General features: G+C 55.4%; 1 long non-coding RNA gene and 1 gene segment (V, D, J or C); both read left to right on the plus strand.

Annotated features, from left to right (window-relative positions):
• Window positions 1-126: 126 nt before the first annotated feature.
• On the plus strand, window positions 127-2916 carry LOC104003701 (immunoglobulin lambda constant 7-like). The segment is given in 3 exon segments: window positions 127-246; window positions 1156-1282; window positions 2476-2916. Coding segments are annotated over 3 exon segments (567 nt in total).
• A 2045-nt stretch (window positions 2917-4961) lies between these two features.
• Window positions 4962-6858, plus strand: LOC107970306 (uncharacterized). Its single transcript, XR_001712837.2, has 2 exons — window positions 4962-5197; window positions 5601-6858. It is a non-coding gene; the product is annotated as an uncharacterized LOC107970306 (long non-coding RNA).
• The last annotated feature ends 13069 nt before the right edge of the window (window positions 6859-19927 follow it).

A 19927-nucleotide genomic window follows, 5' to 3' on the forward strand; every position in this document is an offset into this window, starting at 1 on the left:
CCCAGAGAATATTCCAGAACAGAGCCTTGGGCAGCAGGCCCCAGGATTGCCCCTTTCCCATACGTGCTGTGTTTGTGTGGACATGTCCACCTCCAGCGGCCTGGGGCGACCGCTCCTTGGTTCCCCATGGCCCAGAAGAACGAGTACCCTCCATGGATCATCAGGCCTCACCCCTGGACAGCCTCCTTCTCTCAAGGGGTCCCTCCTTCTCAGGCGGAAGGAGCCTCTCCAGTCCATGGGCCCTTGGTCTCCCCTACTCCTTAAGGGCCCACCCTGTTCCTGACTCCCAGGACCCTGCTGTCTACCCCCACATCTATCTCTGAAGCAGGCACAGACTGGACCCTGACCCTCTGGACCCAGGTCACTCACCCCACAGGCCAGCTGGGTACCCCTGGTCCCACATGTGTCACCAGTGTCCAAGTCCCCTGGGGGATAAGGGTCAACTCTACTCTCTCTCACCCCTAAGTAACCAGCCCAAAACTGACCACACCTCAAGTACCTAATGTCCGGTTATCCACGGATGGTCAGTGGGGCTGGGGAGGTCAAAGTCAATCATGAGATTCCAGAGTGGTGCCATAGACGTGCCTGTAAACCAATTGGTCTTTTTAAGAGCTGTATGTGGGATCCAAGAACCGGGTTGATGATTGTCCCAGGAGGTAGCACAGGATGGGGGGCCTGGGCTATGAGACAAACACACATACATACATGTTCACAAACATAAACACACATGAACACCTCATAGGCACACAGGTATTCACAACAAACATGCCTGCATGCAAATACATACACACACACTCTCCTGTGCTATTTAGAATCATTACCACATGGGCATCCCACTAGGGGCTGTGCTGGGCATCCAGGACCCTCCCAGGGAACTCGGATCTCCATAGGGGACCAGCTCCACCTTCCCTGTGGCATAAACAGGCTTCTCACTTCTTCCATGGTGACAGTCTCCAAAGGAGCTGAGCCGGGACACATGGCTTCCTCCAGGACAGAGAGTAGCAGGGGACCCAGATGTGATGTGCAGACATGCCTCCTCCCTCTCCCCTCTCCCTCTGGGGGTGAAGGGATCCCTAACTTCCAGTAAAGTGTGCATCCATGCATGGAGGGGCCATCCCCCTCACCCTCCTATCGGCCAGACCTGCTTCATGACAGGGCCACTGGACCTGGGCGCCCAAGCAGCTGCAGCGAGGAACGGGTCGGGTGTGTCAGGAGGGGTTTGCGTGTGGGGCTGTGTCACTGTGTGCTGTGTTCGGAGGAGGCACCCAGCTGACCGTCCTCGGTAAGTTTCCCCGCTTCTCTCCTCTTTGAGATCCCAAGTTAAACACGGGGAGTTTTTCCCTTTCCTGTCTGTCGAAGGCTAAGGTCTAAGCCTGTCTGGATGTCTGGAATCTTTGCCCCTCCTTGCCCGGGCTCCTGGGTCAGTGTTGTAACACATCCTCTCCTGGGGTCCTGTCCTCTTCTGTGATTCTGTCCTCTGTGGGTCCCAGTTATGAGGCTGCATTAAACACAGTGACAGGAGGCCTCTGACTGAGGACTTGGAGAGATGGGGGAGGAAATGGCAGGAGGACAAAGATAGAGGAAGAATATTCCGTGAGAAGGTGGCCCCACAGCGCTGGGTCACACGCCATCCCCCAAGACAGGCAGGACACCACAGACAGCGTGGTGGGTCTCAGAAAACTCAGGCCCTAAACGTGGATGCTTACCAATTCCTCCACTGGAGGAAGACCCCAGAGCAGATGCCCAGGACAAGGACTTCTGGTAGGGACGGTGACTGGGACGGGTGCCTGTTTGTCAGGGAAAACCCACTGGAGAGTCAGCTCCCCCATATAACTTCTCACGACATGGAGACTCTTTTGAACAGACAAAGCTCCACGTTCAGCTCAGGGAGTAAAAAAAAATGCCTCAAATGGAGGCCTTTGATCTACTGGAATCCAGCCCCCAGGACTGACACCCTGTCTCACCAGGCAGCTCAGAGGGGTCTCTGCAGGGAGGTGGGGTGGGGACTGCAATGATGGCGCCAGGGAGATGTGTGGGTAAGAAACCCACTCCCTGTGAGAGAGAAGAGCCTGAACCCAGGACCAACAGCTGCCCTGCATGAAGAGATGAGAACAAGGGGAACTGGTAGGAGGTGTTCAGACAGACACCCCCAAGATAGACAAATACCCAGGGTGAGATGTGGTCCTGGACTCCATCCCATCCAGTGTGGAGCCAGCACCGGTGGGGGTCTATAGGTGATGGAACATATGAAAAAGAGACAGATCCAAGAGGGGGTCTGTGACCCCCAAGAGTGGGGGGAACTCCCATCTGACAGCGAGTGTCTCCACTCACCGCTGACCTGACCTCAGTCCAGCAAGGGTCCGGCCTGAGGTCCCTGCCCGGGGCCTTAGTCCCATACCCACTTCAAGACTGAGGTCAGGGGCTCCCCAGGTGGACACCAGGACTCTGACCCCCTGCCCCTCATCCACCCCGCAGGTCAGCCCAAGGCTGCCCCCTCGGTCACTCTGTTCCCACCCTCCTCTGAGGAGCTTCAAGCCAACAAGGCCACACTGGTGTGTCTCGTAAGTGACTTCTACCCGGGAGCCGTGACAGTGGCCTGGAAGGCAGATGGCAGCCCCATCAAGGCGGGAGTGGAGACCACCAAACCCTCCAAACAAAGCAACAACAAGTATGCAGCCAGCAGCTACCTGAGCCTGACGCCCGAGCAGTGGAAGTCCCACAGAAGCTACAGCTGCCAGGTCACGCATGAAGGGAGCACCGTGGAGAAGACAGTGGCCCCTGCAGAATGCTCTTAGGCCCCCGACCCTCACCCCACCCACAGGGGCCTGGAGCTGCAGGTTCCCAGGGGAGGGGTCTCTCTCCCCATCCCAAGTCATCCAGCCCTTCTCAATAAATATCCTCATCGTCAACGAGAAATCCTGCTCCCTCTCTTCTTTTCTTATCTCACACATAATTTGAGGCCTCCCCTGGGTTCTCAGTGTTGGGTGGGGGAATCCTGGCACCCAGTGAGAAAGTGGCCCTGAGGGAGAGGCTCATAGCCTCCCGGGGTGTCTCCTGGTGAAATAGGCCCGGATAGGAGAAGTCTGATCACTGAACACCAGCCCCTCTGCCCTTTCATTCCTCCCCCTTCTCCTCAAAGCATAGCCCCCCACCTCCCTGCCTCCTGCCTGGATGGAGTTGTCTCTGGCTGGGACTCCAGTTACACCCTCTATCTCTGCCCTAACAGAGACCCTTCACCCACCATCTCTTTTCCCAGCCTGAAAACCCTGCTCCAAGCCTGGAGCCTCTTTGCCCCTGGCCCTTGCCCCCGGAATGCCCTCCTCCCTCTGTGCCCAGCTCAGCTCCCACCCACCCTCACCCCCTCCCTGTCATCCCTGAGAGCCAGACTGTCCAGGACACTCCAGCACCACTGACTTCTCAAGCTGTTCAATGAGGGACCCACCTCGATTCCTCACCTGACAGCAGGTTCAGACACTTAAGAGGAATGGGAGGAAGCCAGGAAGGAAACTCACACGAAAGGCTTACAGGAGGCTCGGACACTTGCAAAAGATAGGCTCTGAACTCCCTAGGAACCAGTGCAAGGAGGGTAATAGGCACTTCACCATTTCTGTAAATTTAAACAAACCCTTTGCTGAAGGGAAGGTGGTGTTCTCAATGCTGGGGCCAGTCATCTCGTCACAACTAAAAGTGGGAACATGTTCTATCCAAGGCCTCGGTAGTAATGCGATGTGAACCTTGACACACACACAGGTAACTATCTGGCAGCCCTTAGACATGGTGATTCTCTCAAGTGTGTGAACAGAAAGTCACTGGCCGTCTTTGGGAACATCATTTTTGGGAACACTTCTCCATTGGATCCCGGGCCTTCACTGGAAAACCAGGTCCCTCATCAGGACTTTCTCTGTGAGGTTCCCTGAGTCTGGGGCTCCAACTGCTCTCTGAGAGGAAGGGGTGGGGGAAGAGAACACGACCCAGCCCCACCCAGCCCCTCCTGCATGGCCCCTCCTCTGTAGAGTGGGGGCACCTGCAGGGGTCAGGCCTGGGTCACTGTGGGTGGGGCCTGGGAGGGGCCCTTGTGGCATCCTGGGGAGTCTCTCCCACGGCTCCTGTTTGACTTTCCTGTGGCTGCTGGCTATTATCACAAATGACCCCTAATTTAGTGCCTTAAAACATCACACACTGATTCTCTCCCAGGTCTGGAGGTCAGAAGTCCAAAATGAGTCCTTGGGGGCTAAAATCAGGGTCCCAGCAGGGCCGGCTCCTTCTGGGGACTCTGGTGAGAATTCGTTTCCAGGGCTTTTCCAGCTTCTAGAGGACAACCTCAGCTCCTGGCCCCTTCCTCCAACTTCAGAGCCTGAGCTCAGCATCTTAAAATCTCTCTCTTGCTCTTCTCTCCCTCCCTACCTTCTTCTCTCCCTCTCTTCCTTCTCTCTCTCTCCCTCTGTCTCCCTCCATCCCCACATCTCGTCCTCTCACTCTGACCCTCCTGCCTCCCTCTTTCTTTGATAAAGACCCCAGCTTGGACCCACCTGGATAACCCAGGAGCATTTCCCACCTCAGGCTCCTAATTGACATGACATCTGCAAAGTCCCTGTGACCACACATGACACATACACAGGTCCAGGATTGGGACATGACTGTCCCCGCGGGGCCTAATTTAGCCGACCACAGCCCCTTTCCCGAGTTCCTCTCCCTTTCTCCATGCCCTGCCCAGTCCAGGCTGAGCCACTCCTGGGGGGCCGTCCCAGCCCAGCCCCAGCCCTCCGTATCCCTGGTCTCTTGTGGCCCCTTCTCCTCCTGGGGTTCCAGGAGGGCACTGGGAGTTTAGCCACAGCTCTAGGGCACTGTCTTCCAGCAGGCCCCCTGAGACTAAATGCCCTCCAGGCCAAATCACCCTTGGAGGAAGATCCTATTGTGATCCTCACCGTAGGATGGTGACATCACAGCCCAGAGAGCCTGAGTGACCTGCCACAGGCCACAGTAGGGATTCAAACCTGGTCCACCCAACTGCAGATCTCAGCTCTGGACCCCAGGTGCCTGGCTGCCCTCAGCCCACCTAGCCACGCCCACCCACTTCATCCAGCTTCCTCCCTGGAGAGCTCAGAGCCCACTGGACCCAGGCCCCCATCCCGGGACCCGGGATTCAAGTGACAGAATTATTGGACCAACAAGGGATGGAAGGGGACAAGGGCCTCAGGTTGGAGTAGCCAGATTCCTCATGCCCCTTCTCCTTCCTCCGGGTCAAATATCAGGGTCAGGGCACTCGGAGGGAGGGACCATGAGAGTCCCCTTTTCCTAGAGACCCCATCTCAGTCCTGGTTCTGGATCCAGGGCTTACGGTGTCCCCCACCTCCAGGAGAGTCAGTCCCTGGCAGGTGGCTCCCCAAGCCCAATCCCCTCCATTCCTGGTCCCAGTTGCTCCCTCAACATCCAAAAATTCCTGACATCTTCAGTCAGGGACTGCTCTCCCAAGGGAAGAGCACATGGGGCTCTGGGTCTGGGGCTGTGGGAAAGAGGAACCCCGGTCCTCTCGGGGCCCAGCACCAAGCACAGTAGGTGTTCGAGGGGGGCTGAGTGGTGACATGTGAAACTCTTTGTAGAACCCCAGATTCAGGTTCGTGTACCTGATATGCAGCGGAGGTCAAAAACTGACACAAGTGCTTGGAGATAGAAAAAGATTTACTTCATTTGGCTAAAGTAAGAAGACAAGAAAGCAAATTCCTCCACTCCATGTTAACAAAAGGATGAAGCAGGGAGTTTTTATGTGGCTAAGGAGTGAGGGAGGTGGCATTTCAGGGGAAAAGTCTGTGTTTATTCCGTCTCAGGTAACATCTTAAGCAACTAGACTTGCGGGCGACAGCGGCTGGTCTCTACGTCCCTAAAGGCATTCACTCCTGCAAAATACTTTTGTGACTCTGAAGTTATCTCCTCCTCCTTCTTGACAAAGAAACAGGACATCTGCAGCTTATGATCACATTGTGTGAACAAGGGATGCTGGGCAAAAAGCAAGCAGTTAACTTGTACAAGCAGGCAAGGGCCAAATCAGAATTTTCTTTACTTCAGTCACAAAAATGCTGGGTACTGAAATCTCAACTCACCTGGTGTCACTCCCAGGGCACAGGCTAGGACAACACACACCCGTCCCTGGAGAACTCTGGGCTGGTTCCCCCTTCTCCCCCTGCTGACCCCCTCTTAGTCTACCTCCGCTCCTCCCTTCCCCCACCAGAGAACCTCCCAGGGTTTCCATTTCCTCCCGGATAACACGTGCTGCCCTGTGAGGAGTTGCTAAAGTCAAGAGCAAGGTGGCAGAGGGCTTTCGAGCAAGAGGCGACCTGACTTCAGAGACCCTCAGTCCCCAAGACAGACGCATGCCCTTCGAGAGAGCGGCCGCCCCAGGCACAGGCAGGCTCCGGGCTGTCAGGATGGGAGCACGTGGTCCTCTTCCACCCACCACCCGAACCTCCCCTGCTCCCCGCACCCATTTCCCTGTGGTCACTGTAATCGGACCCCAGTCCAGTCCCCTTCCCCACTGACTCTGGGAGCTGGGGTTGATGCTGGGGCTGGAGCAGTGACCAGCCCATGGTGACCCCGGCCCCATCCAGGTACTAGGCCACTGGCCACCAATCAACTATGGTTTCCCAAGCACCCATATGTGCCCAGCCTGGGCTTGGGACCCAGGCCTAGTCCTGCCCGGCCCACTGCAGCAGTAATAGTGGGCTCTTCCTGGAGAGAACCTGGACCACAGTCTCTCTGCCTCAACATCTCAGTATGAAGGGCCAGAGACCCTCCTGATGGTCACCTTAGGAGCACAAATGTGATCCTGCCAGGAAGAAGTAATAAAATGTGGATGTTGCCTTCCTCTGGCTGCCACCTCCCTCTCTCCTGCCTTTTACAAGTGGTAATCAAGGGCTCCTGGCCTCCACGGTCCCCTCCCTTCCTGCCTCAAGCCCAGCAGTCTCACCACCACCCCATCACAGCCCCAGTGGCCTGCACGTGGCTCAATCCAATGGTCCCCTCACTGTCCTCCTTCTGTTGACCTCAGGATGGGCTTGGCAACTCACATCATTCTCATCATCTTGAAGCCCCTCACCCACCCACCCACCCCCGCCCCCCGGCCAAGGTCCTCTCCTCTATGGTCCCCTCCCACTTTGTTCTGCTGCTGCCCCATCAGGGCCACCGGCAGCTGGCACCCTTGGTGACTCTTTCTTTCACTGTGTGACTCATGAACTACCGGAATGTAAAAGGGTTCCTTGCTCCTTCCCCGGCCCCAGCCCTCAGCCCGGTGGTACCTCAGGCTTGATGGCCGCCCAGGGCTGCTGACCACGCTCTCCTGGTGCCGCCCTGCCCAGCATGGATCTGGGGCACCAAGGGAGCCCAAAAGCAGGGGCTGCGCCCCTCACATCCTCCGATGTTCAGCCAGGTGCTGGGCTGGGTATCACTGAGCCCCTCGATGGCCACTGCTCGACAGTGGAACTGCTCCCGGCTCTGCTGAAGATGCTACCTCACCTGACACCTGGCCCAGGGCCACTTCCAGGGAAACCCTGCACTGGCGTCCGTCCTCTCTATGTCATGGGATCCCAAACCACCCCAGGAGGCACGTGTCCAAGTCCTGCACACCTTACAGATGAGGAGACGGAGATTCGGAGACCAGCAGCCTGCCCGAGTCCCACAGCTGCCTGGGGCTGCACAGATGGTGGGCACTGGGACTCTGATCCAAGGTCAACCCAGAGCCAGCCCCTTCCCTAAGGCGTGCAGAGGAGGCTGAGCCTGCCCAGGTCCTGCAGGTGTTCAGGGCAGCACAGTGGGTGTCCAGGCCCCTGACCTAGGCCACCCTTCCCTCCTGAGGCCGTGCCTGGGCAAGGCCAAGAGATGGTGCTGAGTGCATGAACCCCCTTGTGGCTCTGTGGGATGGGGAGACCTGGGCTCCTCATTCTCTGTTGACTCAGTGGGTGAAAGAGGCAGGCAGGAGGGGAGCCATGGGGGTGCCCTCTGAGTCTACAAAGCAGAGCCAGGACAGGTGTTCATGTGCCCATTTCACAGATGAGAGGACTGAGGCTCCGATGGGAGGGGTGATGACCCACCTAGGGTCACACAGTAGGTTACTGGCTGACCCATGCCCAGCCTCTTTTCATGACTCCTCAGCCCTAAGGGCTTTTCATTCATTCATTCATTCATCCATTCATTTGTTCAGACTCACTCATTCATTCATTCAACAAACTCTCAGCTGTGGGCCAGGGGCTGGTGAATGCAGCCCAGGACCACCTGCCCTAGAGGAGCTCACAAGCTTGGAGTACGACATGGAGACACCACTGCCCCCACCCTGTCAAGTCTCCAAGGTTGGCACTCTGCCCAGGGAGTGTCTGGGGCAGCAGGAGCATCTCCCCACACTCAGGAAAAGATTTAACTGAAAGAACCATCTGAGAGAGCCCCAGCTGTGATCCTTGGGCCACAGAGGGAACATCACAGTCCCTCACTGACCCTCACAGTGACCCTGAGGCCTAAAGCTGCCATTGCCCACCTCACAGAGGGGACGTGAACCATGATGGATGCACCAGCGCTGCCCAGGCTCCACCCAGTTCAGGAGTAGCCGAGTTGGGCCTTAGCCCACGCCTGTCTTCACATGCCACTGTGTCTAGCTCAGACCGGGGCCAGCCCCTCACGAGTGATGGCCTCATGACACGGAAGGAGGGTTGGTCTGTGCTGGGGGAACCCCTCAAGGTACAGGGAAGAGTGTCACAGTGGGGGATGGGGTGAGAGGAACTCGTCCTGGCCCTGGCCCTGCTTAGCTGCAGCCTGGGCTGAGGGAGGTGTTCTGAGTCAGATCAGGGAGGGGCCCTGTGGCTTCCTCTACAGCAAAGCCAGAGCCCAGAATAGCCCGGGAGGGGGTGCAGGGGCCCTGCTGGAGGAGAGGGGAGGTTGCTGCTCAGGGCCCTGCGGGAGGAAAGGACTGGGAGCTACTATGAACTGAGTGGGTGACTCTCCCATCAGGCCCAGCCTCCTGTGGGGCCTGCAAAGCCACCAAGAGAGTGTCCCCAGCCAGGCCTGGACAAAGGCACCATTACCCTTCAACCCCCATATTCACTGAATCCAAGGGCAGGAAGGGGGACATCGACACTCACCTGGGAACAAGCAAACCAGCTCAGATGCCCCATAACGAGGCCACCAGATCCCAGGCAAGCCCCCATTCCTCAACACAAAGGTCCAAAATCAAGTTTCCAGCCAACTAGAACATGCGAATTTTGGGGACATAGAGGAAATAATCACCATCCACTCGCAATGCCCACTGCTAATGACACAGCACAATGCTGAGGATGTTGCCCCTCCCTCCCGACATGTCATCCTCTTCTCCAGAGTCTCTGTCACACCAGGGCCAGGTTCTGGATTCCCCACCCACCCCGCCTGCAGGACACGAGTCCTTGATGTTGACCCCACACCCTGGGCTCCATCCCTGACCTAAGGACCAGCTTCTACGGCCCTGAAAGAGTCGTGTGTCATGACTTGACACTGGTCCTCTTCCCTGTGCTGAATGAGACGTGAAGGAAAAATGGCCCCAAATCTGCCCAGGATCCCCTGCGCCACACGTGAGATGCTCCAGTTCCCTCGGGGATTCAGAAGCATCCCTAGCTGGCAGCAACAGAGGCCGGGAAGACTAGGTCTTTTCCCAAAATGTTTAGTTATGCAAACACCTCAAAAGGCACCCGTACCTCTTGTAACAACCCAAGCATGAGGACTCCCTCTTTCTGGGGTGATCTGGGGAAACTGCTCTCCTACATGGTCATCTTGAGGATTGCAGATGGGCCACGGAAATGTCAACACAGTGACATCAGCAGGGGCAGTAGGGTCAGGATCAGGGTCAGTCTTTGTCACTTGGTCACTTGGGACCACATCAAACCTGACCCTGTTTGGCCAGTAATTTCACAAGGGTGGTCTCCCCAGGAAACACGTGGGCTGGGGAAGGTCTGAGGGGAGGGGGATGACCTGCATCCTGCATTTTCCAGGACATTCCCAGTTTGTGCCACTGACTCTGGAAGCTGAGGTGGATGCTAGAGCAGTGTCCAGCCCCTGGTGACCCTAGCCCCATCCAGGTCCCCAGACCACTGGCCACCAATCAGCTGCAGTTTCCCAGGTGCCAGTGTGTACCCAGCCTCAGCTCGGGACCCAGGCCTGGCCATGCCTGGCCCATTGTAGCAGTAATGGTGGGCTCTGCCCAGAGACCCAGGCCAGGGCTGCCTCCAGGACCCCCGCCCACATCTATCAGAGAGACTCGTGAAGTTATTAATAGTGCCCCTTCCACTCCCAGGAACATCCCAGTTTAAACAACAAATTTTGGTTGCCCAAGCTCAGAGTAACTGTTTGCTAAATGACTGAATGACGTTCTTCATAATGGCTAATAATGAGGGGGAGGAAGCCAAGCCCAGCCACCTAGCACTGTGGTAAGCAGTGCTGGACATTACAATGGGGGCCAGGGGCCAGGAGAGCCTCACTAGGGGCCACATCCAGGCAGTCACCATGACGTTCCTGGTCCCCTGCCTGGAGCCCCTAGGAATGAGCTCACTCAGGCCCAGCTCACAACCGGGGGTGGCCTTAATACCATCTCCCACTCAGCAACAGCACACCACGTCCAGAGACGGGCAAGGGACAGCTCCTCTGGGCAGCCCTAGTTCCTGGGGAGACCACAGGCAGCAGGGAGAATGCCTCCTGGCTTTGGGACAGGAGCCAGGGAGGGGCTGGGTGACTTCTGTGGCTGGCAACACAGAGCCCCCGTGTCAGCTCCAGGAAAGAGTAGCCCACAGCCAGGACGACCCACCAGGGCACCTGCAGTGTGCCCCTTTCCATACAGGCCATGCTTCATGGTGATCCTCTCTTCCTATAGCAACACCAACACCCTTGATCTGGCCACGGGTCCCTCCTGCTTCTCACATCAGGTCTGATGTCCACTGAGCATCCAATGTGCCAGTTGCCGTGCCAGGCACCAAAGCCTGGACCCCTCACAAGTGTCACTAGGATGGGCCCTCCCTGCCCACCCAGTTCCCAGCCTGTGCAGGGACATGTTGGGGCTTTCTGACTATGGAGATGATAGAGGAGAAAGGGGCCTCATCTTCACAGTTTCAGGCCAAAGGGGAGCCTCCCACTCAGACCCCTAGACACATCCTCTCCTGACCTGTCTGGGGAGGAGGATGGGAAGTGGTGGTCAGACTTGGCCTGGGCTCCCACAGGGGACAGAAAGTTTGCAAAGGTCTGGGCAGCAGAGAGCAGCTCCCAGAAGGAAGGGGTGCTGGTCCCCAGGGGCTGCTGGGCAGAGTAGCTGAAGAAGGTGAGACCCCAGATCGGCCAGGTAAGTAAGCCCCCTTCTCAGGGGCTGCCCAGAGCGAAGTCACACGTTCAGCTCTCTTCTGAGGACCTGCTGCTCCTGGAAACCCAGCAGGGTTAAGGCAGGCACAGCCAGGTTCAGAGAGCTCATGTTTGGGGGAGAGGGAAATCAACTCAACAGACAAGGAACAATGTCATGTAGGAGGCGGGATTTGTGCTGGGGAGAAATAGGGCAGAGGATGGGGAGTAGGGAGCACCTGGCTGGGGTCTCACGGGGGGTGACGTCCCAGGGGCTGGAGGCAGCCAGCGACTGAGGAGCCCTGACTAGAGCCAGGCCCCTGTGGCTGGAGTTAGTGGCTCGAGCTCAGCCTCAGTTTCCCCTCTGTGCAGCTGGGTTGATAATAATGGAAACTGACTCTCTGGGTGGGGGGAGGGACAATCAGATGGAAAATAGATGTTTTGTTTGTCTCTGCCGTTGGTTGTTTTCATCCTTGGGCTGTTCCAGCCCCAGACAGCCTCAGGCCAGCCCCCTGCCCATGCTGGGCTCCCCACCGGCCCTGGAACCCTTACCCCAGTGCAGCTGGCCTGGTGAAACCAAGAGTGCCTGAGGCCCGAAATAGCCGGGAAACCCCACCAAGCCTCAGCCCTGGCAGCAGGTGCCTCCTTCTCCCCAGGGTGGGAGGCAGCGGGGGGATTCAGTTTCCAAAGCTTCCACCAGCTCAGCTGGAGAATGGTCCTGTGTCCCAGCACCAAGACACCCAAGCCCCGTGCCCAGACTTGAGTTAGACAGGGTCTGGAGATCATGGTCAATCAATGATCAGAAGTAGCACCTTCTGCTCCAGAAGCTTCTATTCATGCAGGCCCTACCCCCTCCTCACAGCTCCCCAGGAACTGTTCTAAATGCCAGGTTCAGAGCTGTGGCCAATTGGGGGGCACAGCCAGATACTTGGAGCTCAGAGGGGCCTGGGGTGGGCAGGGCTGGCCAGGGCTGGACATGGGACCCTGCTGATCACACTCCACCTGCTGCCCCCAGGTCTTGGACCCTTCAAGGGAGCTGGGCCAAGTAAGGGGAGGGGAAGGGAAACAAGAACCCTTCCAAGAGCTTCCCTGGGAGCCCAGAGCCTGAGGCAGTAATGAAGCTCCCAGAAGCACAGCTGCCAAGAGGACTTCTGGGGTCCCTCCCCAGTGGACAGGACCTCAGACTGGTCAGTCACTTGTTTGTGCGTCTGTCCATCCATATATCTGAACATACACACACATACACACACACACACACACTCTCATCCTTCCACAAGCCCCGAGGCCTGGCCTGTGCAGGGCTCTTGACACATGGTGTCCCAGGCAAGGCAGGACTGCCCCAGCCCAGCCCCAGGTGAGACCTGGAGTGTGCCTTCTCATGGGAGGAGGGGGCTGTGGCCCTGGGGTGCCCCATTCCCTGTCCAGTCTTCCCCATGCTGGGTCTAGATGCTGAGGTCAAAGAGAGGTTGACAGGTGTGAGGGACAGGCCACTGTGGTGAGGTTTAATGCCCCCTGTCCGATGACCAGATCCTACCCACTGCCCCCGTTACAGACCTCCCTGTCTTTCTCCATGTGGAGGGGAGGCTCCCAGGATATTCCAGGGCTCCAGGTTCTGATGAGAGTATGGGAGGAGACCAAGTACCCAGCCTCAGGGCCTGGGTTCACCCCTGCAGACAGCAAATCCCATCCACCTGTGGGACTTCACCAGCTCATTCTTAGAGGACACCAGCCTGGAGCTCCCTTGGCCCAGGAAAGCCAGGAGCCAGGCCCGCCACACATAGCCATTGCACATGTCACCTGACACATGAGATGCGAAATGTAGGGTTGGCAGGCCAGGGATGAGTGCCCCCACCTCTGCCTTCCTCCCCACAGGCCCACCCACGAGGCTGAGCAGGGTGGCCCTAGACCCAGCACCATCTTCAATCAGCTCATCCACTGGCATCCCCCACCATCGTCCCCTCAACATGCACAGGATGCCAGCCACCCAGGCCAGTTCCTGAAGTGAAGCAAGCAAGGGGGGGTACTCGTCCCCGCCCAGCCCAGAGCTCAGATTGCAGATGAGACCTCCTTGAAGAAGACAAGGGGCAGGAGATACTGGGGATTCCATGTGGTCAGCAAAGGTGGCCTGGTGGCAGCAGCAACCTCAAACAGGCCTAGGAGCTGGATCAAGGACTGAAGGGCAGAGAGAGGACGGGTGTGTTAGGGGTGAGTGTGAGCAAAGGTATAGGAGTGACCACAGCATCCCTTCTTCCCACAGGGCCACAGTAGTGCACAAGGGCCCTCATGGAAGCACCCTGAAAGCTCACCTCAAAGGCCCCATACTCTGTCCCCCATGTCACCTGGCCTGCCACCCTACTTAATACCCAGGAAGTCCTTGGAATCTGTGCCACATGGATGGGCTCCAAGATGGACCAGGCTTCCATGGGGGCAGGGGACAAGGGAGAAAAGAGGTCTGGGCCCTGAATAGGACACAGGTAGTAACCACCTGGTGGAGGAGAGGGAATGAGCAGAGGATGCTGGGAGCCAGGCCCAAGGCAGGGCCCTGCAGGGTGCACAGTTCTCTGGGTTGGATGGTGGACCAAGGCCATGAACATTCATGCTGGTCCAGGCCAGTGGACCAGAGTGTCCCAAGCCCCAGAGCTCTGCAGAGGGGCAGGGGCAGGGCCCAGAGAGAGTAAGGCCGAGAGTAGAGGCCCTAAACCTCAGGTCTGACCAGATCTGCAACTCTACAGGTAGCTGCATCCTGTGTTGAGATGCTATAGAGTGGCCTTATTGTCCCGTACCATTTATAAAACACGTGGACACATGTTATCCACCTGAGCCACTCAGGGATTCTGTGAGGCCACAGCCAGAATCATGGTCCCATTTCACAGGTAGGAAAACTGAGGCTCAGAGCAGTTAGATCCCAAAAAGCCAGAGCCAGCTCTGTGGTGTCCTGACTTCCAGCCCAGGGCCTCCCATCTGACAAATGGAGAAACAGACCAGGAGAGAAAGGGACCTGCCCGAGCTCACATAGGCGCCCCTGTGTGGAGGGGCCCATGTGGAGGGGACCTGTATGGAGGGTGCCATGTGGAGGGGCCTACGTGTGGAGGGGGCCATGTGGAAGGACCATGTGTGGAGGGGCCCACGTGTGGAGGGATCATGTGTGGAGGCGCCCGTGTGGAGGGATCATGTGTGGAGGGGCCTGTGTGGAGTGGAGGGATCATGTGTGAAGGGGCCTGCATGGAGGGGCCCGTCGGTAGGGTGCCAGGTGGAGGGGCCCATGTGGAGGGGATCTGTTGGAGGGTGTCTGTGTGGAGGGGGCCTGTGTGGAGGGGACCTGTGTGGAGGGGCCCATGTGGAGGGCGCTGTGTGGTGGGACCCGTGTGGAGGAGCCTGCGTGGAGAAGACCTGTATGGAGGGTGGCTGTGTGGACCACTGCCCTCTGCCAGAGACCAGATTGTTCACTTCCTCCACCATTCCACAGCTCCAGCCCCATTTCAGGGGTGCAGAAAAGAGGCCTGAAAGCAGCATGGATGAGAGTTAGGGCTACAGGCCCTGATGGCCATTCCTTCCCTGTGCCTTGGGAGATACAAGGAAGGAGGGTGGCTGCAAAGGCCTGTGGGAGCCCAGAGCACTGTTCTTCCCAAAGGGGCATCTGCCCTGGGAGCCCAGACCTCAGTGTCAGACAGAGAAGGGGTCCCCCCACCATGCTCAGCCCTCATCAACCCTTGACCTTGAGCAATTTGCTTCTCTTCTGTAGCCCTCAGTTTCCTCATCTGCCCAAGGGGGTGATAAGAGTCCCTCCCCAGAAGGTAGGTTTGCGGATTGAGATGATGCCTAAGCTGTGCCTGGCCTATGGGGACCCTCACCTACCCTCAGTCATTGCTCTTGCCTGGGCCTGCGGGTGACACTGCGTGAACCTGGGCAAATGCCTTTGCCTTCCTGGGCCCAGCCTTCCCTCTGGTCAAGGAGGAACTGGGTCAGGGACCCTGAGTGCCAGCCATTCAGGAAACCAGCAGATTCCTGGGTGAAGGGGTTGGCCAGGGAGGCCTGAGATGGGAGTAGGGTGGGGGCCAGGCCAAGGGATGGGGGTGGGGGATTCGCTTTCCCAGCTCTGGTGGCCCTGCCTGCAGCTGGCCACCCCTGGAAATCCCCAGGCTAAATTTAACCCCAAGTTGGCTGAAACCAGAACTCAGAGTGACAAAAGGAGAAAAATAAGAGGAAGAGAAACTGAGCCCATGGCCACCCGGGCATGGGATGAGTGACAAACAGGCCCAGGTGTGGCCCAGGAGGAGCATGGGGCAGTTTCAGGGCTGCTGCTGGATGTTTGTGCAGCTCACAGGTGGGGGCAGTAGAGCCTGCGCCCCACCCCACCCACTCCTAATCCAGCCCCTGGGCCTGATGCTGCCCCCTGGCTGCCTCCCCACACGCTGAGCTCCATCCTGGGTCCCAGGGTCCACCAGAAGGCATCTCAGAACCAGCCAGCAGTGGCCTTGATTGTCAGCAGGACCCCAGGGAGGGGGGTGGCCAGGACAGGGCTCTGAAGCCCCCACCCCAGGACCTTCCCTGGGCAGAACGAGTGGGTGAGGGAGTGATGAGCAACCACAGGCCTCCTAACTTCCCAAGCTGGCGATTCTGAGAGGCCTCAAGGCTGAGACACGGTTCAGCCTTTTAGGCCCTCCTGAACGTGTCCCCTGTCTCCACAGCCTGGGAATGCACTCTCTTTTGACCTAGAAATCCTGCTCATAAGAATTTATCATGGAGATGCCAGAGGGCCAGTGCACGTGGATGTTAGCCAGGGAGCTAACAGCAAAACGTGACAGAAAAGAGCCCGAGAGCAGATGCCAGCCTCACATCCACATCCCCAGATGGCCTTGGAGAAGGGCCATAGACAGATGTTCACAACAGGGCAAGAAGAAGTGAGGAAAGAAGTTCCCATCTTTGTGATAAGCACATGATTTCATGCAGAGAAAGATCTGGAAGGCGCCATACCAACGCGCTAACAGGGCCTCTTGGGCAGGGCAGGATCACAGACTTGCTTTGTATTCTTATTTAATTTTTCCTGTTTTCAGATTTTATGATCGGAGAACAAAACATTAAACCAATTTAAGATGTAAGATCCTATAAAAATGCTGTATTCGATGATGCAAATGGCATCTGAAAAGCCTTGAACATATTATCCCAAAGAGGCCACCAGACAAGACGTGACCTGTGTGTGCATGAATCCCTGCATTTTTATCCGTACCTAGATGCACATCCATATCCACATCTATTCCCCGGGGCTACCGGTTGCGGGGGTAAACTGTAGGTAATATTGGTTTTCATTTTGTACATCTAACTTTTTTCATTTTTTGACAATAATTATACATTTATTATTATGAAAAATAGAAGGTTTTGTCACTTAAATCAACATGTTTATTCCAATTCACTTAACATTCAGCAAATATTTCTTGTGTGTCTGCTACACCCACAACAGTCAGGGTGCAGGGTTTGAGATTACACTGATGAGAAGACAGAGCGTTCTCTCTTGAGGAGTAGTACAATGGGGGATTATATGGAAGAGGTCACTACGATCCTAACATGGATTCGCATCCTGTATGTCTTAGGTGCTGCCCAAAGCCCGAAATTGTCTCACAGCTCCAGCCAGCTCAGAGGCAGGAAGCCCAGGGAAAGTTGCTGAGTCATAAAAATGGAAAGAGAGGGCATTCCAGGGGGGATGAGTACCTAGCAGCCGACATTTAGCAAAGAGGATTGGAAAATGAACCCCCCCTTAAAATACAGTTAAACACAGAGGAGGGAGCAACTGCAAACAAAAAGTTTAAGCGATTTCTGCAAAGAGCAATAAAAGCCATACAGCAGCTTGGGACAAGGTCAGGTCAGAATGAGCAGAAGTTGGGAAGGAAAGAAGGAAGCCAGGATGGACTTGGAGAGTTTTTACCAGTTCCTCAGGCAGGAAGAATTGTATGGTAGATCAGAGCATATTTCTAGGAAGACCTCGGTTGACAAGTTTCTCTGCCACTGAGAGATGACAATTTACCTTGGTAACTAATCTCTCTCCTCATGTTCCCATCTATTTGATATTGATTTAATATGAGTAGCTACCTCCCATGTGTATAATAGGAAATGTATGGGAGAATGCATATTAATTCCTGAATAGAATATCTGGTTCCATGAATGATGGAAGTTGGTTAGAATTTATTATTGGAAACTCACCCTGCACTACCTATAGTTGGTTTATTTTAATTATACTTATATTCATTATATAGTAACTCATATATATTTGTCATTTCTTTTCTTATATTCAAAAAGTCTCTACATAAATAAACTCTGCACCTATGGTCATTGCTAGGTATCTGTTCTATACACAGCAAGGAGCCAGACGCCCTATCTTACTTGTTCACTTTCCAGCTTCTCCTTAGAAAAAATAATACAAGTTTTTAACCCAATTCTAAGAGTCTAGTACTGCGACCCAAAACCCAAAGGGCAGGAACTCAACAGCCACCTCTCCATCCTGCCTGCCTCCCAACCCACATTCCCCTTCCAGAACCCTCACTGATGAGGGAAAAGATGATGTCTCCAAGAGGAGCAGCCCGTTCACACATCTTCAAGCTTCATCTCCCCAGCAGCCATCCAAGTGCCTGACCTTCAAGGCTCTCAATAAACAGTCTGAATGAGGAAAGAAAGGGAGGGAGGGAAAGAAGGAGGGAGGGAGAAAGGGGTAGGTGGATGGATGTATAGATGGGTGAGTGATTGATGGGTGGATTGGCAGGTGAATGGATGAGTGGATAGTTGGGTGGGTGAGTGGATGGGTGGATAGATGAATGCGTGGACTGGTGGGTACATGTGTGGGTGGGTAGTTGGATGGGTAAATGGATGGGTGAATAGTTGGATAAGTAGGTAAATTCTAACCATGAGAAGCACAGATTGGTATCTGGCAACTCTGTGTAGAGATTGGATTCCAATTCCTGCTCTGATCCTGACTCAGGTGTGATCTTGTGCCCTTTCCTTAATGTCTTGAAGCCTTTTCCCTTCATCTGCCCTGCCCATCTCACAAACTGCTGGGAAGAACCCTGGAAGGACATATGTGCACGAAGATGCTTTAGAAACCCTAGCAAGCTTCTCAGGTGTGACCTTAGCATTGGAGGGAACTTGAAGGTCATTGGGCTGACTCTCCCGATGGTTGGATCACAGTTCACGGTAAGAGCCTAAGCTTAGAGTCCAGACAGACCTGGGTTTGTGTCCTGGCTCCACCACTTGTCCAAGTGTGACTGTCCTGCCTGTGTACTCCTCTGTGATGTGGAGGTGATGATGGTGGCAGCTTCCCCTCAGGGCTATGTGAGGATTCAGTGGGATCATCGTGGAAAGCCCTGGGCACATCACCCAGCAGGGGTGCCACGATGAAACCCAAGGTCTGCCCTCCGGGGTCCCAAAAAAGAGGCCCAGTCTTGCCTTTCCAGAGCAGGGTACCCTAGAGGCCATGGGATTGAAGGAGGGCTCTAGGATGTCCAGCTCATGGGTTCACAAAACCCTGAAAAGTGTCTGTATAAATGCTCATTGCAGGGAAAGATCTGTGGCTTTATACAGAAAGAGGCCATGACACATAAAGGGTTAACCACAGTCCATCTAATCCAGGACTCTCACTTAGGAAACTGAGACCTATGTCCTGTCCAAGGGCACTCTGTGGGTCAGGGGACAGCAAAGCACAGACATTCAACCCAGCATGGAGGCCCCTCCCCACCCAGGAGCAGGAGCCTGCCTTGGAATGCCAGACCTGAGATAGGATTACTGCAACCTGGGAACAGCATACACTGGTGAGAGGCAGGGGCAGGGAGAACACCACCAGGATGGGGAAAGGGAACCACAGGGCCTACTGTTTGAATCAAACACCACCAGGATGGGGAAAGGGAACCACAGGGCCTACTGTTTGAATCAAGCAGTAGAATTGTAAGAAAATTGCAACTTTCTTTTAAAACCTGTCTTTCAAGGTTGTTAAAATGGGGTTTTAATAACAAAACTGTGGGAGAAAGAGGTGGCTCATGTCAAAAACATCTCAACCCACTCCCCTGGGGGACCTGCAGTTCTCTAGTTCGTGAGTTTCTGCTAATAAAAAGCACACTAAAAGAGGGGCCAAAACAAATGGAAATCAAGCTTATCAAACACAGATGACATGGAGTTGACCAAAGCATCTAGAGCCGAGATTCCAGGAAGCAGATCTCTCTCCTTTCTCTGGGACCATCCTAGGAGAGGTTCCAGGGCCCCCTGGCACAGAGGTGCCACCAGCGACCTCAAACTTCAGGCGCAGGTGGGGGCAACAGGCGTAGTTGAGGCTACAAGGACACAGGTGTCAGCACAGCATACGAGAGGGCCACCTTGTTTGTTTTCTGACTTCCTCTTAAAATACAGTTTATCGCCCTTGATCTTTAGTTTCAAATAGTAACTATTCACAGTAAACAATGTGACACAGTAAACAACGTGTACAGAAAAACAAACAGGAGAAAACAATTTGCCCCTTGTACTTCACCCAGAAGAGCCACTGCTAATATTTTGATGTATTTCCTTCTATTTTAGTTGCAAACTGTAACAACCATTAAATAAATAAATACGATGAATTTGTAAA

Source organism: Pan troglodytes, chromosome 23, assembly GCF_028858775.2.
Source record: "Pan troglodytes isolate AG18354 chromosome 23, NHGRI_mPanTro3-v2.0_pri, whole genome shotgun sequence".
Taxonomy (NCBI): domain Eukaryota; kingdom Metazoa; phylum Chordata; class Mammalia; order Primates; family Hominidae; genus Pan; species Pan troglodytes.